General features: G+C 33.3%; 1 protein-coding gene and 1 long non-coding RNA gene across 2 annotated transcripts; both read right to left on the bottom strand.

The window, feature by feature from the left end:
* Nucleotides 1–106: 106 nt before the first annotated feature.
* Nucleotides 107–7,235, bottom strand: LOC128177330 (uncharacterized). The gene is made up of 3 exons (XM_052844013.1): nt 6,814–7,235; nt 1,686–2,058; nt 107–1,546 (listed from the first exon to the last, which is right to left on the bottom strand). Exons 1-3 carry the CDS (start codon nt 6,973–6,975, stop codon nt 552–554), a joined length of 1,530 nt encoding a protein of 509 aa, XP_052699973.1. The 5' UTR covers nt 6,976–7,235; the 3' UTR covers nt 107–551.
* A 5,825-nt stretch (nt 7,236–13,060) lies between these two features.
* LOC128177351 (uncharacterized) lies at nt 13,061–13,937 on the bottom strand. The gene is made up of 3 exons (XR_008242827.1): nt 13,790–13,937; nt 13,329–13,397; nt 13,061–13,180 (listed from the first exon to the last, which is right to left on the bottom strand). It is a non-coding gene; the product is annotated as an uncharacterized LOC128177351 (long non-coding RNA).
* Nucleotides 13,938–16,064: the final 2,127 nt, after the last annotated feature.

Raw genomic sequence — 16,064 nt, 5'->3', positions numbered from 1 at the left:
TTTTCCAATAATTGGTTGCAAAAGTGACCATAAAGGTTTTATTGAAACAAAATAATATATATTTACGAACAACATCAACGAAATAAAGGAATAGAAAAAAGAATGATAGAATTTTTAGTTTTTATTTCACAGAGTATATTTGTCAAGCAACATCAAAACACGATAAATATAGTAAAAAACAAATAGATTTGCAACTTTGTTCTTGCATTGTAACTTTTCACTTGTATGTTACTGTACAAGTAATTGTTCACATTAGTTGCAAAGAATCAAAGATTGTTAATTTTCCTTGCAGAAACATTTCAATATATATTACACGTACATGTATATTTGTATGGATTTAGCTAATTCAGCTTTCAACTGTTTTCAGTTTTTACAGATAATAAATATTTTTTTGTGAATGGATTTCTTTTCTGGAAAGCGCATTTGCAAAGTCACCGACATGATATCGGAGACTACAAAACCTCATCGTGATAGCTTTCCCGTCGATGACTCCAATTGACATATCAACTGCGAATCACACTGGTTGTAACCATCAATTTTGCTGTCTGTCTTTACAGTCCCCACATTTCGCACGTGCACATATCGGAAGGACAGAAGTCCATTTGATTGGGCTTACAATTCGATGCACACCAATTATTCATGTTTTGATCCCACGCATCTATAGCAAAGCACTTTGGACTTGTAATACTTGGTGTCATGTTCCCTTTGACAATGATACGTTTGCGAGCAGGACACGAGCACATACACATAGCCATTGGGCAATGTCCTTGTGGACAGATTGAGGCACAGAAACGGTCGTTTGAGGTTCCGTCCCCCCACATTGTGTTTCCTTTACAAGTAGGTTGCGCACTTTCAGGACACTCTATGTATGCATTATCATTTCCGGTTTCTCCCGTAAGAGTTGACAAAATTGCGGCAGCAGCCATGACAGATTGTTGGGTATAAAACTGTCCGGGTGATGCCACTGCTGAAGTCTGCGACGATGTAGAAGGCCCCGGTTGTCTAGAGGTATCTTGAGCATTAAAGTTAAGCAGAGGAGGGGCGTTTGGAGTAATAAAATCGTTAAAGAACGGATTGTATGCAGGTCCGAAAGCTTGATTTGTAGATGGTGGTACATTGTATTGGTTTTGTGTAGCTTGTTGGTTATTCATAGTGTCAAAATGCAAGGACGGGTCAATAAATAATGTGCTTTGACCAATGAGGTCCAAGAACACGCGATCAGCAAGAGCCTCCTGAAAGTTTTCATTGTTATAAGGTGCTTCATTGTATTGATTTGGCTGAAACTGCTGCTGAACAACACTTTGTTGGGGTACAGCTTTTGGAATATTTTTCCTTGTGATTGTAGTTCTGGTGACAGCTAGTTTGGGTTTATTTGGTTTGTATGGTTGATTTGTAGCTGGTGCCTTTGTAGCCTTAGATGCTGGCTTAGGGATGCGATTGATGGCCTTGTCTCCGATTGCAATATCTGCACAGTTCACGAAGTATTCCTGAGGTCCGCAGCCAAAACATTCCTTTCCTGTTTGTTTATCAATTCCCCTGTTTTGTGCTGCAATTGAAATTTTAGAATAAAGATTACAGATAAAAACGACTTATGAGAAATATATTTTATCTGACTTGGTGAATACTAGTATCCTATTTTGAATACCCTTCATGATAGAAGAAATAAAAGAAGATTGTTTACGAACCTGCTCTCCATTTCCATTGCAACACACACTGGGAACACTTCAAGCCTGGCGGAAGCATAAGTTGTAGGTCCACCATGACAGTTTTTTCGTCGTAGAGCATAAATCTCTTCCCATACCCCATTATATTAAGTACATGTCTATCTAGACACGCCTCGGTGATGGGGGTATACGGGTCATTCTGAGGGCACAGACGAAATTCAAAGTAGCCTTTATGGTTGGTAGTCAGTTCTATGGTGACGTTAATTACCGAGCCAACTCTATACTGTTTGGTGATGATTCCGAGGGCGTATTTTCCACCAGCCTCGTTATCACGAGCTCCCAAATATGGATCTCCACAAATTCCACATTTTCCACTTGCCTTTTCCATCATTGCCTGTGTATGAATAGATAGTCAATGTTAAAAAAAAGCTACCCCAAATAAATAAATTCTTGCAAAATTTATCTAAACTTAAACTCGTGTGTGATTTGAGATGTCAAAAATCTTAATCTAATGTTACTGTCTATACGAAAAATGATGAGTAATTCTTGAGGGTATTGTCTGAAATTGGGACGTTTCTCAAACATTATGGACGACCAGGTAAAAAGATGCAGGTACCAATTTAAACAATGCAAATTTTTGCAGAAGAAAATTAATAAACGAATAATTTACCAAAAGTTACTACGCAATTTCATTCAGTGGTGTTAATTAATGAAAGACAGGGGTCTAAGGGTTTAAGAATTATCTTTTCCTTTGGCATCGTGTCGTTTATTACAAGTATGAAGATTTATTCATGAGATCATAACATAAATAATTGTTAGAGATTCCATATATCATGGATTTTTGACATATTTAGAAGCATGGAATATAATTGACAAAATATATATGCCATATACATATTTCAAAGGCATGGTATGTTTACTTATGCATTAGCTTGATTGAAGTAATTGCGGAAAGTGTGATTAATCAACGAGCAATATATATTTATAGGTATTTTGATGTTTGTTTTATAAATATACATGTAATTGATAGATTTGGGAAACGATTCCTTTGTTTGGAAGATCATAACATATGGACAGTGTTTTGATTTTATGATTTAAAATAGTATGTTTTTTTGCTTATAAAAACAGGTGCCCTTATTTAGTAATCTAAATATTCATCTCTGTGCCATGTGCGTTTCATAATAAATGGTCATGATGCACATTTTGCTACCAAGTCAACCCACTCTACTAACTTTTATTTAGACAATGAGAATTTTTCCTTTATTCATTCTTTATTCGTTTTAGGCTTTACAGCCCATTAGTATACTTGAAATGGCACATGTATAAGGTGCAGGTTTCCAAGACGTTTAAAATCATCTCTTGATTTTGCTGAATTTTGCTCATTGAGGAACTATAAATATTTCAAATTCTTCATATGCCAAGTACGAGAGTCACTTTTTACGCGATGAACTATTTTCATACAAAAATATTTAAATAGGACATAAAGCACACACGTAAAAACTTTAAGATCCATACGAGCGTGGTTTTTATGGACATTATCGACCTGAAAACGCAAGAAAAAAAATTAGGCCGTTTTCATATGTACTTGCTTCTACGTCATAATTATACGTCAATAAACGTTATTTTTATTGCCATGACGTAGTTAACTTTCACCAACAAATGTGGAGAATTGACACGAAATATTCTGTCGAACTCAACTTAAGAAAATTTGATATTGGCAAATGAAGTCGTTTGCTCTAAAACTAAGAGAATATCCAGATTTTTTTCTTGGTAATAATAATTTAATAAAATTCGGATTTGAAATGTTAAAGGTACCTAGGATGTACATAATTTAACTATTTTTCATCGTCTTATGTAAAAGGAATGGTATATTATGAATTGCGATCTACTCTAAAGATGAGATTCGTTAATTTCATCAACAATCGAGTATTTTGCTAATTCGTTTTTGTCATTGACATATATGGAAAACTATCTTAATTACTATACGATAACTAATTGATTGCGCAGCTTTGTACACACCTGCAAAATAGTTCTCGGAGAAATTAAACATTACAAAATATAACATCATTTTTGTTTTTATTTTCTTCTTTTTTAATTCTGGAATTAATAAGCTCTACAGTCCAATTATTTAAAATGTATGGCGACAACGGTAAGTAATTAATTTACAGGGGGCTCGGTGTACCGTAATTAACTGTGCAATCAGTGTTACAATCATTAAATGCTTATGTCATTATCAAGTTGACATCCTCTCATGTATGACATTCGAAAACGCAATACAATAATTGATCTCGTCAAACTTTTTAGACGCTTCATGGTTAGTTTGTATGCAGAGCGAACAAGAGGTTGCTTGCAATTAAATTATTACCTTAATTAACCGCAGACATTATAATTGTTAAATCATCATAAAACTTCTGCCACTGTGTCATGTTGATCTATTTCCTTCTAATAAATTTCATTTTCAGTCGCTTTGGTATTTCAGAGAGAGACATCGTTTCGTTGTTTGAAGTTTTTAGGACACGGGATGCTAAGACCTATAAAGCTTGACTTCCATACCAAAACATGTATATTAATTTGATTTTCATCTTTATTTCGCTCGTGTGACCTTGTCATGATGAGTTGTTGTCGGGTTTTTTTTGTAATTGATTATAATTTACTGTTGCAAAACACGGCAAAGTTTACATTCTTTGCAAATTTTTATACTGCACATGGCGTCGTAATTCATACAGGAAATTCTAGTTTAAATGTTCCAAATTCTATTTGATAGATACTACCAATTTATGAATTGTAGAGGGAAAATTTAAAGAGGAAAAAAGAGTACGGATATAAGATGATAATCGTCAAACGTATATAAGGATTTCTTTTAAAAAAAACCCAGCTCTATATTATTCCAGAGTTTGATGTATTAAAAACAAAATACATCTAAGCACGATTTGACTTGTGTCTAAGTTCACTTCCATAACATATACAATATGAAGGATAAAGTGAATTTTTTTTCATAAAAAAAAACCATTTATCATCCAAGGTGTTTATCTCTCATACCATAGAAACATATATAAAGTTTGTTTAATTGTGGTAAGACAATAAAAATATTATGAAACACATTTAAGTAATTTATTGATATTTTTATCTAATAAATACAAACCGCATTACATGACATTGTATAAAGTACCAACCATTAATCAACTATGACCTCGATAGACCATATATAACATTTTTATTATTTATGAACTAGCTTACTACACATGTTGTGGTATAATCAAGATATACACGCGTTTCGAAAAAAAAAATCCGACATTTCTGCATATTTCGAACAGACCAAAAAAAACAAACAAATTACACAAGATATACGAGTAAAATCACAATCGTGATTATATATTTCGCATTTTTGGGGGTGGTCACTACAAGAGAAGCAATGAGTAAAAGAAATGCAGCGACATCGCCGAACGTGTCTCTTAAAAGCTTTGTCCTGTTGGGGTTCATGCGTTTAGCCACAGATTTGATGTACGTCTAGCGTTGAACAGCGACCTCGTGTTTTATCTGACAGCAATGAACACTTAATTGCTCCTCGCTTATTGCATTTGGTTCCAGTATATATATACGCGCTCTAAAGCATCGACACATTTCGTGTAAATATAGATACATCTATTGTAGTTGTTTACATGGTTAATTGGGCAAAGTTGTCTAATTAAGAAACTGGTAATTGTTATTAGATCACTAATAAATGTCAGAATGCTGATTTCACGTTAATTAATGACCATGCCGAGAATATTAATGAATTGAAAATGCACTTTACAGAAGGAATATGCTTTTGAAAGCCTTATGTTTCTTATAGTTGAATTATCCGCTTGGCAATTGCATGCAGTAAAATCCTTTCTTTGGTGAATCAGAATAAAAAGCATATTTAAAGAATTAATTATTTAATCGTAAAGAGTGAGTAAAAGTACCTAGAATATTGTTGATGTACATCAACACGTTAGAAACATAAAAGAAATAGCCAAGGATATGGGAGTTTGAGTCTGACATCATCATGACTATATCGTGCAGTCCGTGATTTTATTCTTCTAGGTTGCTGAAGGTTTCGACCGATCGATAACTGGTTTGAACTGGATAGTGTAGATTTCAGTCCTGATAGTTTTTATTGTTAAGATCAAATTCCGTTAGAAATAGAGGAAAGAATGCTTAATTAGTGGATGTAAATATATGATGATAAAATCTTAAACAATAAAACTTGTTTTAATTTTGCAAATCCGTTTTCTGTACGAAAACGCTGAACAATAAATTTTAAAGGGAAATAGTTCTCTTACTACTTAATTTGGAAATCATGAAAAAAATAATTCTTAAACAAAATAGATGGAGAAATTGCATTTTATGAAAAAAAGTCTTTAGAACTGTTTGATAGCTGTGGCGCTTATAAATGATCTAAAACCCAAGAAAAAATTAAGGACTGTATTTGCAGGACTTTTTTTCTTTTATAAAAGTCTAACAAATTCCAATAGTATTGTAAATGGTTTGCGTTTGCATACGAACGTTAAATCACAATTATCGTGCAATACATATGGATGGCCCGTTGATTCCCTTGGCTCGTAAAACTGTCGCAAAGAATCAATTAACTGCATGTTCTTCGCATATCGCTTTGCTATTCTCACTAAAAGTGAGCCGTAATTGGTTTTTGTGTTACCTTTATAGGATATATCGAAAGAACATGCAATATAAAGGAAAGATTATTGATAAAAGGCTTACGGTCAATTAATAATTTCGGTTTCGGTTGCACGCTTTGTGTATATATTTAACAGCTTGGTTAAAAGATAAAAGATAAGAAAAAATTCTATGATGACTTAACTTGAAATATTAAAAAAACCACACAAAATAAAATATTATCTTTAACAAACATGTACACATACATATATATATTGAAGAGTGTAAGGTAAAATCTCTCAATCAAATGATAATTACATTAAGATATGTGACAATTAAAACTAAGGCGATCTAAAAGCAACTACACGTACATGTATATATTTCATCATTCTGCATTGTACAAAATATATTCAATGCATCTTCTAAGCAAAATAAAAAAAAATCTGTTTCATATTTTTGGGGGTACAAGCTATAGCTAAAAATATCTACGTAATAAGATCCGAAAGAAACTTACCACAAAACCTCCGCAGTTTAGCTCGTTGTCGTTGTAGTTTTTAGGGGTATCGAACCCGTACCGCCACATCGAAGACCTCATGGGTGGGTCGATCATTCTCCCGTGGCCCTCCGTGGAACAAACAAAGCTCAGCAGGCAAATCAATCCAACGAACAATTCCATATTAAATTTTTTCCCTTAGAAAATTCTCTTGAATACCTTTGTTTCAGTTAGATTTTTGAATTTCGTGCTCAAAGAACAAAGCTCAATGCTCTTCTTATTTATTTTTTTCGTACGCAGGGTCTTTTACAAAAGATAATTTTTCTTGGTCCTAAAAATATGCTGACAGAAAATTGTCCTGCTACGATCTAGTTTCAATAGACGTCCACGGGCCGGCGGATCAGTATAGTGAGAGATCTACGGAGTCGTGATGGAATATAAGGCTCGACAGACCGGAAAGAAAGATGACATCTTTATTCTGCCTTCTCTGTAAGATCGCTCTAGATCTATTCCTCATTCACTAAAGCTTTCACCTATAGCTTCTCACGACTTCCTGATCAAACGATACAGATTCCTGTGTAACTATATACAGTCATCTACACGAACAAAGAGTCGCTAACCTATATGATATGTCAATCATTCTACATACATGTATAAGATGTTAATATATATTTTATGGGTATATGTAAAGTCTTAATAAAAATGAAAGGAAAACTGAAAACCAAGCAAATTATAACAAATAAACACACACGGGTCTGGGTTAATTTTCTTTTCATGTGTTGTGTTTTCGGATGTAATTTTTTTAAGGAACCTGAAAAGTAGATATCATTGTGCATCTTGCTTTTACAAATGGTTTCGGTGCAAAATGAAGGACTCTGTCTACACCCACTACAGTAACTATATAGAACATTGATTTATGATATGACATTACCCCGGCAGTTGAGCATCTATACAATTGAATTCAAAATACGCAATTCAAAAGAAATTTGGCATTATTATATCATACATTGTCTCAAATCCGTATGAAATTGGCACAAAAGTACAGCTAGATTATACACATTTCTTCCTTTTTTTTAATCTAAAAATTAAGAAAACTTATCTTTTATTGTTTTATTTCTTGTTTATTCATATACCTATGATTAAGTCTGTGTTAGCTCTATTTGATTATCTTTTAAACTTTTGAAGATTATACATAGTATGTTATTTTGAGATGGAAAATAATAGTTTCAGCAAACATGAAGGCAACAGAAAGCACGGACTGCACGGACTGAAGACAAATCAAACCTTTCTGGCATCTGTTCCGTCTACATGTATGTAATTTCTGACTGAAGAAGCGGTATAATATTGTTGTATACTTTTACTCTCTGTTTTATTTAAACAATAAAATGCTTCTTTCGTGATTCATGCGGGATATGAAGGTGGCGACTGCACAGAAAAAATAATTTTTTTTTCCTGCAATGATCGCTACCTTCATAACCCGCATGACTCATCAAAGAAAGCATTTTATTGGTTATATTTACATCTTTCTTTTAACTAATAAATAAATTGATAAAAGTAAGTAAAATTCACCAAATTAACGTTAATGTACATTAGAACGTTAGCCAAAAGAAACAGCCAAATCGTCTCCTGTGAGACTTTGAGTCTGACATCATCATGATTTCGTGCATGCAGTCAGGATATCGCTGTAGGTTTCGAACAATCGCTAAACAGGGCGAGTAGATTTCAGTCCTGTCAGTTTCACCCGCTTCGGTTTTGACCGATCGAAAAAAACGGGGCGTGAAGATTAGAGTCTGGCTGTTTCTATAGGGCTATGAATTAGCTTAGTTAAGATGAAGTAGAGGGAATCATACTCGGTAGATATATATAGATACTGTAATTTCAGAGAGATTCAAATTTAAGAGATACGAGAATTCATACTTGACACTGAAACAGCTTTAGTGGTTTATGCTATAAATGGATATACATGTAATGGTAGCGATCATTTCACTAACATTTTTTTTTTAAAACACTGACGTTGATTGTGTCTTTCCTCAACCGTTATATTAATCATTATGGACCACCAAAGAAAACATTTCATTATTTTAGATATTTATGAAATACGAAACAAAACTCCTGATAAAAAAGGATCACACGGGGTGTGTATTTTGTTCTGCAATGTCGCCACTTTCATTTCCCGCATGAATCACCAAAGAAAGCATTTTCTTATTTTTAAAAATAACTCATGAACAATATATTGTCCGAAATTCTTTAAATCCTATAACCTGGAATCTCGTTAATGTGTCAACCTTCACTTCATTGTTGAGGAATTGAGAAATCTTTAGTAAAAATGTTGACCTTTGACCTTGAAAGGTTTAATTATTTCAAGTGTGAGATGCATACTATTTATGGAAATTAACAAAATACCAGAGAATCAAAGCTTTGCAAGCTATCAGACAACACTACAAAGAAAGACAACTCCATCAATGCAATGGAAAATACACCGTGTATATATACGCACCAATACATTAAAATACTTGTCGTATGGTCAAGTCCGTAAGTCAATAGTATAGGCCAAGCAAACAAGAAATTATCAACTGACATTAAACAACTCAACATAGTTCTGCTAACATTTAGTAACCAACATTTTTTCTTTTTAATTCATAGAGGAGTAACTCAACACAGAATATCATAACCGTATGACTTTGAAAGTTGTTTCGAATTAATGAAAAGGCCATAATCACTACAACAAATCACTTTATTGACTTTGTTTTTAGTCTTACATGTATCCATATCTTTTCGGGCTATTTTTTTTTTCATTTCATATTCTTTGAAGGCTTTTATAATATTGAGTGTTCTTCGGGTATATATACATTTTGCGATTCGGAAATAACCCTGAAGTTAATACAATAAAAATTATTTTGCCCATTAGTGTTGTCATCAACCGCAACTGCTGAAGCTGAATATATTTCAATTAACGAACCAAGCATAAGAAGACAAAACTATAATCTGATAAAGAATATATTCAATTTCGATTTTATAGATTATATAAACTTAATATGTATCAGAAATGGTTAATCCCATTAAAAAAATTTTTCAGCTATAAAATTATAGAATTTATATAAAACGACGTTGAAATAATTGACATCATAAAAAAACTAATTCTGGTCACCTTGTCCTTTCTGTAGCTTAATAACAGCAATTTACCAGGTTTAATTGTTAATCCTATTATTGCTTAGAGGAGAATGGTAGCGTCTTGATTGAAATCGGCTGCATGATCAGCAAATTTGGATTGCTAGTTCAATGAAACACATTAGGTCATAGAAGTTCTGAGGACCTACAGTTCAGAACAGGTGAACAATATAAAATATATATATATATACGGTGAACATAAACCTAATGCCAGATTAAAAGGGATGGATGGTCATGACCATTTGTATACCATAATAACCTCCTTTAGATGAAGAGCTCTGTATAAAAATATAGGTAAACATTCAAATTTAAAAAAAAAATAATATTTGGAATCCTCTTTTCTTTATAAAATGGTATATAGCTATTGGTCAAAATATTTATGTCCACAATTTCAAGGCAAACTTGCATGATGGGTAATTTGTTGACCGCCTAGAAATAAAAATTTATATTATATATGAAAATATATATTTCTCCTAAAGATATATAGAAACCAAAATACGGTACTTGTTTGAACTGCTAAATACAATAATAATTTGACTTTTTGTATAAGCTAGACGCCTCGATCAAAATACGAAATGAAATATGATGAAGCAAGCAACATGCATATATTCTTGTACACTTCTTTGCGTAATATACCATATTGACCAGTATTGTCAGTCAGTTTGCAAAATCATCTTACTTTTTATAATCAATTCATCATTTAGTTAAAAGAGATATGTAAATATAAACAATAAAATGCGGGTTATGAAGGTAGCGAGTTTTTAGAAGAAAAAAAATTACATTACGCATTAACGCGTGTTATGTATTTTTTCTGCAATGTTGCCACCTTCATATACATGTACCGCATAAATTACAAAAAGAGCATTAATATAGTTTCAATATACTGTTTTCTATGTGAAGTTGAACTAATTTCGCTTGCTATACTGTATAAACCACCAAACCTACTACTCACGATAAGACCAGCTGGTCTTGGTGTTCATTAAAAAGACTGAAAAGAATATTTAAGAAGCAAGTGACCCGTTAACATAACTAAGACCTATATTTAGCTTGTTAATGGACAACCACACAACAGATCTTCAGACATTGCTCGAGTATAAGAAAAGCTAATGTTGAGCATTGTTGAATATAAAATATTGAGAAAAAAAAAACAATGCAAAAATTAAGATCGTGTTCGCATGCCCTGCATTACCTAAGTTACTTTAAAAACAAAAGCAAGAAAGCTTTAAAGTTTGGTGTACATGTACAACAAATACTGTGTATAGCATAGTGTTTAAGAAGAAAAAATACTTTATTATTTCGAAAACTAGAGGAATAAAACGCTGTTTTAAGTCATTGGAGCTATGAATTCATTACTTATCATTATTTAATAATGGAATCATGTTTACTGCATATATATATATATATATATATATATATATATATATATATATATATATATATATATATATATATATATATATATGATCACAACCCTAACTGGACAGATGCGGAGAGAAAAAATAAAGAAAAATTTTGGATGCATAGACTGAAGTCATTCCGCCCTTACGGCATTAACAAATTAAGTGACTTCACCAAAATGAACATCAACTAAGTACTGATTTGTTTTCGTAGCAATATCACCATCTTCATCTTTTTCGGTCCATGTACAAACTATTAATCATGTTATTTATTCAAATTATTAGCTATCTCCTTAATCGGTTTTGTTCTTTTGCTTTATTTCACTTCCATTAGTTTTTACATTCATGATTATTTATGTGGTCTTTTACAGGGCCAATCTTCCCTACAAACTTTCACTACGAATTATCTTACTAGTACAACTTAATTAACAGCAACCCCCAATTAGCAAGTTAATTCGTTCGCGTTATCTTTCAGCACTTCTTCACAGACCGTCCGCTGCGTCGGACGGGATTTTTCTTTCTCGGGCTCGAATTCTTAAATATAAAGATGTAGCTGCCACGTGTTGATCCGGTGTTTAAACATCTAGTTTTTATATATTATTCAGTTTAGTTTAGTGCTAGTTTTGTAGATGTTTTTCTTCTTTCTTATGTAGTTGTTATTTTGTTGTTCTGAAGAAGGGACGGGTTGTCCCGAAAATTTGACAATATTTTACTTTATTGTTCGTGTCGTTGGTTATTTTTAGTGCTTTTATATATATATATATATATATATATATATATATATATATATATATATATATATATATATATATTTAGGGACAATGACATATGTAGAAGTTAATGCAAGAAAGATGATTAGATTACATTATTAAAGTTTGTTAGATACATAGTAAAAAAAAAACCTGATATATATGGTGACATATCTCTGCCCCTTGTGTGCAAGTTATTTTTCTATCTATGTTCACCTGCGAGATAAATATGTTGACATGCAACTTATAAATTGCATGTCAGCATAACTCAGTTGTATTTTAACATAAATAACTTGCATGTCAACATATTTATCTTGCATGTTAACATAACTAAGTTGCATGTCGACTTAAATAAGTTTCATGTCGACATAAAGAAGTTGCATGTTAACATAAATAAGTTGCCTGTCGACATATTTTAGTAGCATCCAGCATTTTGGATGTCAAGGTTTTTTTTATAGATTTTTTATAATTCTCTTTTGATTGCATGTTATTAACATAGTTATGTTGTATGTTGACATAACTATCTTGCATGTCAACATATTTATCTTGCATGTCGACATATTTGATAGAAAAATAACTTGCACACAAGGGGCAGAGATATGCCACCATAGATATCCTACAGCATTGTTTTAAAGGGTATGTAGGGCTTGTGTCTCAACCATTGTAAAAAAAATGTAAAGAATTTTTTTTATTTTAAATATCAAAATTGAAGACGTTTTGTTTACGATAAGAAAAGTTATCGAATGTGCCATACGTGTAATACGGTAAAAACATAGAGTAATCAATCAGTTGATTTAGCTAACACATCACTTAGTTAATTGTAATTGTGTAGCTATATGTAGTACCGGGGTTATATAATATATGTTACATTGCTATAAGTTTGCAGATGATTCAAAATATTTAAATTTCATGGCAAAAAATGACCATGGCTATTAATAGAAAACCTTCTATAAGACACATTTTACTGCCTTTATTTGTCAAAACTTTAAAAACCCAACAGTCACCAGACGCCATTTCCATTCCCTCCGTGACCCGGAGTCGTGGGGGTGGGGGTTGTCGTGGGGGTGGGGCTGCCTTGAATAAAGAAAGGACTATATATGACAAACTACATGTACTTTGAAATACTAGTACAGTATCAGTACGATTCTAGATTAAAATCACGTAAAACGTATTTCATGATAATTTAATGTCCCTATTTTTTATGGTACATTATTATACATACTTTTCCGTGGTAATGCTGCATAAATCGCCAGGGCTGCTATAAGACTTGCTGACCACGGTGAAAGCCTTTCTGGAAAATAGGATAATATACAAATTATTTACTGAGAGTTGGTGTTTGATATCCAAAGATTTTTTTTTTAATTTTTAAAAAAATATTTTAACTTGTTTTAATTAAAAATCAATTCTATAAATCGTATTGATCAATATTAAGATCTGGAATTCGGTTTGAATCGTCCGCTCCAAATTGGACCGTACAAGTAGTGATCATTTTTTTAAATTGAATTGTGCATTTGGTATTTAGTAGCACTGGGTAAAATACCGAGGTTTTTTTTCCCGAAAACTTATAATGATAGCTACATGTATATTCCACAAGAAATCAATTTCGGTCGCGTTTTACAGTTTTTATTTTATTTCCCAGTTATCTCGCTTAGCGGAATTTTTTAGTACTTAACCTATACTAACCAAATGCATAAAGTGCACCTGCACTTGTAACAGCAAGCGTGGACAGAAGGGTTTTTTCAGTTTGACTGTTTGTAGCCCGTACTGGGTGAAAATGTTGAGTAACAAGCAGCAGTGTTAAAATAAGATTTAATCTTTTTCCATATTTAATCAATTCTGAAAAAAAGAATTACAGTATACTCAGTACAAATTATGGATACTGTCACTGGATAAAATTTGTAGTTATAAGTCATAACATTAGGTTCACAAAAACATATTAAATAAAATCTATGAAAGTTTAAAAGTTTTTAAAATGAAATGTTGAATTTACAAGGTCAGTCAAAAAATTCAGAGCCTCGTCGATCACCCAGAAGGATTTGAAAATCAAGGCATTTTTTCTGTTTCATTGTAGTATGTCAAAGCACTCAATTTTAATTATGCAAATTTTTCAGTGTAATCACCCTTTTTGATTTATTCATTGACGCTCTTTTATTCTAAACCCGTTTTGAGACATGGTGACATCATCCACTAAATAATCCTCATCAGTCTGTATGACTTTTTAAAAAAGCGACTCGATCCGCTTAAAGAATTTGAGGAACTGGAAGTCAGATATAGAGCCAAGTTGTTTTTTTCTTAGAAAGGCGGATATGAAACAATGCAAAATCGTAATTTACAATAATTGTGGTTCCAGGTGGGAGGCAGGTGGTAAAAATATTAAGTATAACGTGAAAGACCAAAAATCAAACAGACAAACAAAACAGTTATTTCATAAACTTAATTTATGCTTATTCACGTCTGATGGTAAGTTATCCCTCTAATTGAAACATTCCTACACATATTTCCTAAGTTTTTTTTAGCGTAAATATAGTTACCGTAATCTGAACAGTTATTTGGCTGTTTACGTTACCGCACAATTAGCATTTAGTTGGTTGCTTTAATTACACAACTTGACCACAGTTAGTTGGCTGCACTAGTTACCGCAACTTGAGTAGTTAGCTGCTCTAGTGACTGCAACCTGGGCAGTTTGCTGTTTTTGTTACCGCAATCTGATCAGTGAGTTAGATTATTTTAGTGAATTTGACCTGGGCAGTTGTTTAACTTTTTTAGTTACCGCAACCTGAGAAGTTAGTTAGGCTAAGCTGCATTAGTTACAACAACCAGAGCAATTACAGTTGGCTGATTTAGTTAAGCAATCTGAACAATTTGTTGAGTGCTTTAATTACCGCAAACTTAGCAGTTGGAAAGCAGCTTTAGTTACCAAGACCTGCTTTAGATACCTTTTAGATAACTTTTAGTTGAGTGCTTTAGTTAAGCAACCTGAGCCGTTAGTTGGCTGTTTTAGTTAGTTAGTTATTGCAAAATAAGTAGTTAGATTAGTTTCCGTAAGGAGGAAATTGACGCGGACGTCTGAGAAAACGTTGCATTTGAAACTTTCGTAGGAATTGTATTTTCAGCGTTTCTAAAGCCCCTTTCATAATTGGCGCACGAGCACTTTACAACTCTTTGCGGTCGGATTTGTTTGGCTTGGCGCGAGCTATCGCATACGTTGCACGAGCTCTCGCATTCGTTGCATGTGTGTTTGTGGTTGCATCAAGTCTCCTCAAAATACTGGACATGCATACTATTCAGACGCGACCGAATGTGATCTAAATTTCTGTACGAACGAACATTACTACGAACGCTTTACAACGTTTTGTGTAATCGCAAGAGCGATGCACGACTTCTAAAGATCGTAAGATAAATTGCAGCTGTTTAAATGCGTCTGTTGTGCGACCATGAGACTGTTGCTCAACGTGTCTCATGTAATCTTGCAACATTTTACGATCATTGCAAGATTTATCGGTTTCAGTTTCCATGCTTCGCCACTAGTATATACTGGATACAGGGTTATTTTCGCCCCGTGACATTTTCGCTTCTACTGATGGTGTTGGCTCGTCTTGAATTCGCCCCAACAATGTTGTGGTAAAAGAGACATAATATAAGACATTTTGGCTGTTGCCTCTGTTATCTTCTCGGGCAGTTTCTTTTTTCAACTATTTCTACTGAAGAGCGTCGGAAACGGGCGGGACATGTATATATACCCCCTCTGACTCGCTCGAGCATTCGTGCGGTGAAAAGCATTATCGGACGAGCGCCGCACGTCCTATGGCATTGGCGCACGTTCAATCCTCCGATCATCTAGTCTTTCGTGCGATCCTATCGCATAATTTTACAACAGTCGCTTTCATAGTACAGCAGTCTCATAACGACGCAAGATATCGCACATTGGTCGCTCTGAATCGTGCGAGTTTCGTACGAT

This window comes from Crassostrea angulata, chromosome 3, assembly GCF_025612915.1.
Source record: "Crassostrea angulata isolate pt1a10 chromosome 3, ASM2561291v2, whole genome shotgun sequence".
Classification (NCBI taxonomy): Eukaryota; Metazoa; Mollusca; class Bivalvia; order Ostreida; family Ostreidae; genus Magallana; species Magallana angulata.
Note: the sequence above shows the minus strand (reverse complement) of the source record. Positions and strands in the feature narration are given on the sequence as shown.

Bases quoted from the DNA above. Each gene is read 5' to 3' on its own strand.
- LOC128177330 (XM_052844013.1), bottom strand. From the start codon at position 6,975: ATGGAATTGTTCGTTGGATTGATTTGCCTGCTGAGCTTTGTTTGTTCC. The intron at 2,059-6,813 runs GTAAGTTTCTTT...ATTCATACACAG, and splicing joins TAAACTGCGGAGGTTTTGTG to GCAATGATGGAAAAGGCAAG. The intron at 1,547-1,685 runs GTTCGTAAACAA...TTTCAATTGCAG, and splicing joins GCAATGGAAATGGAGAGCAG to CACAAAACAGGGGAATTGAT.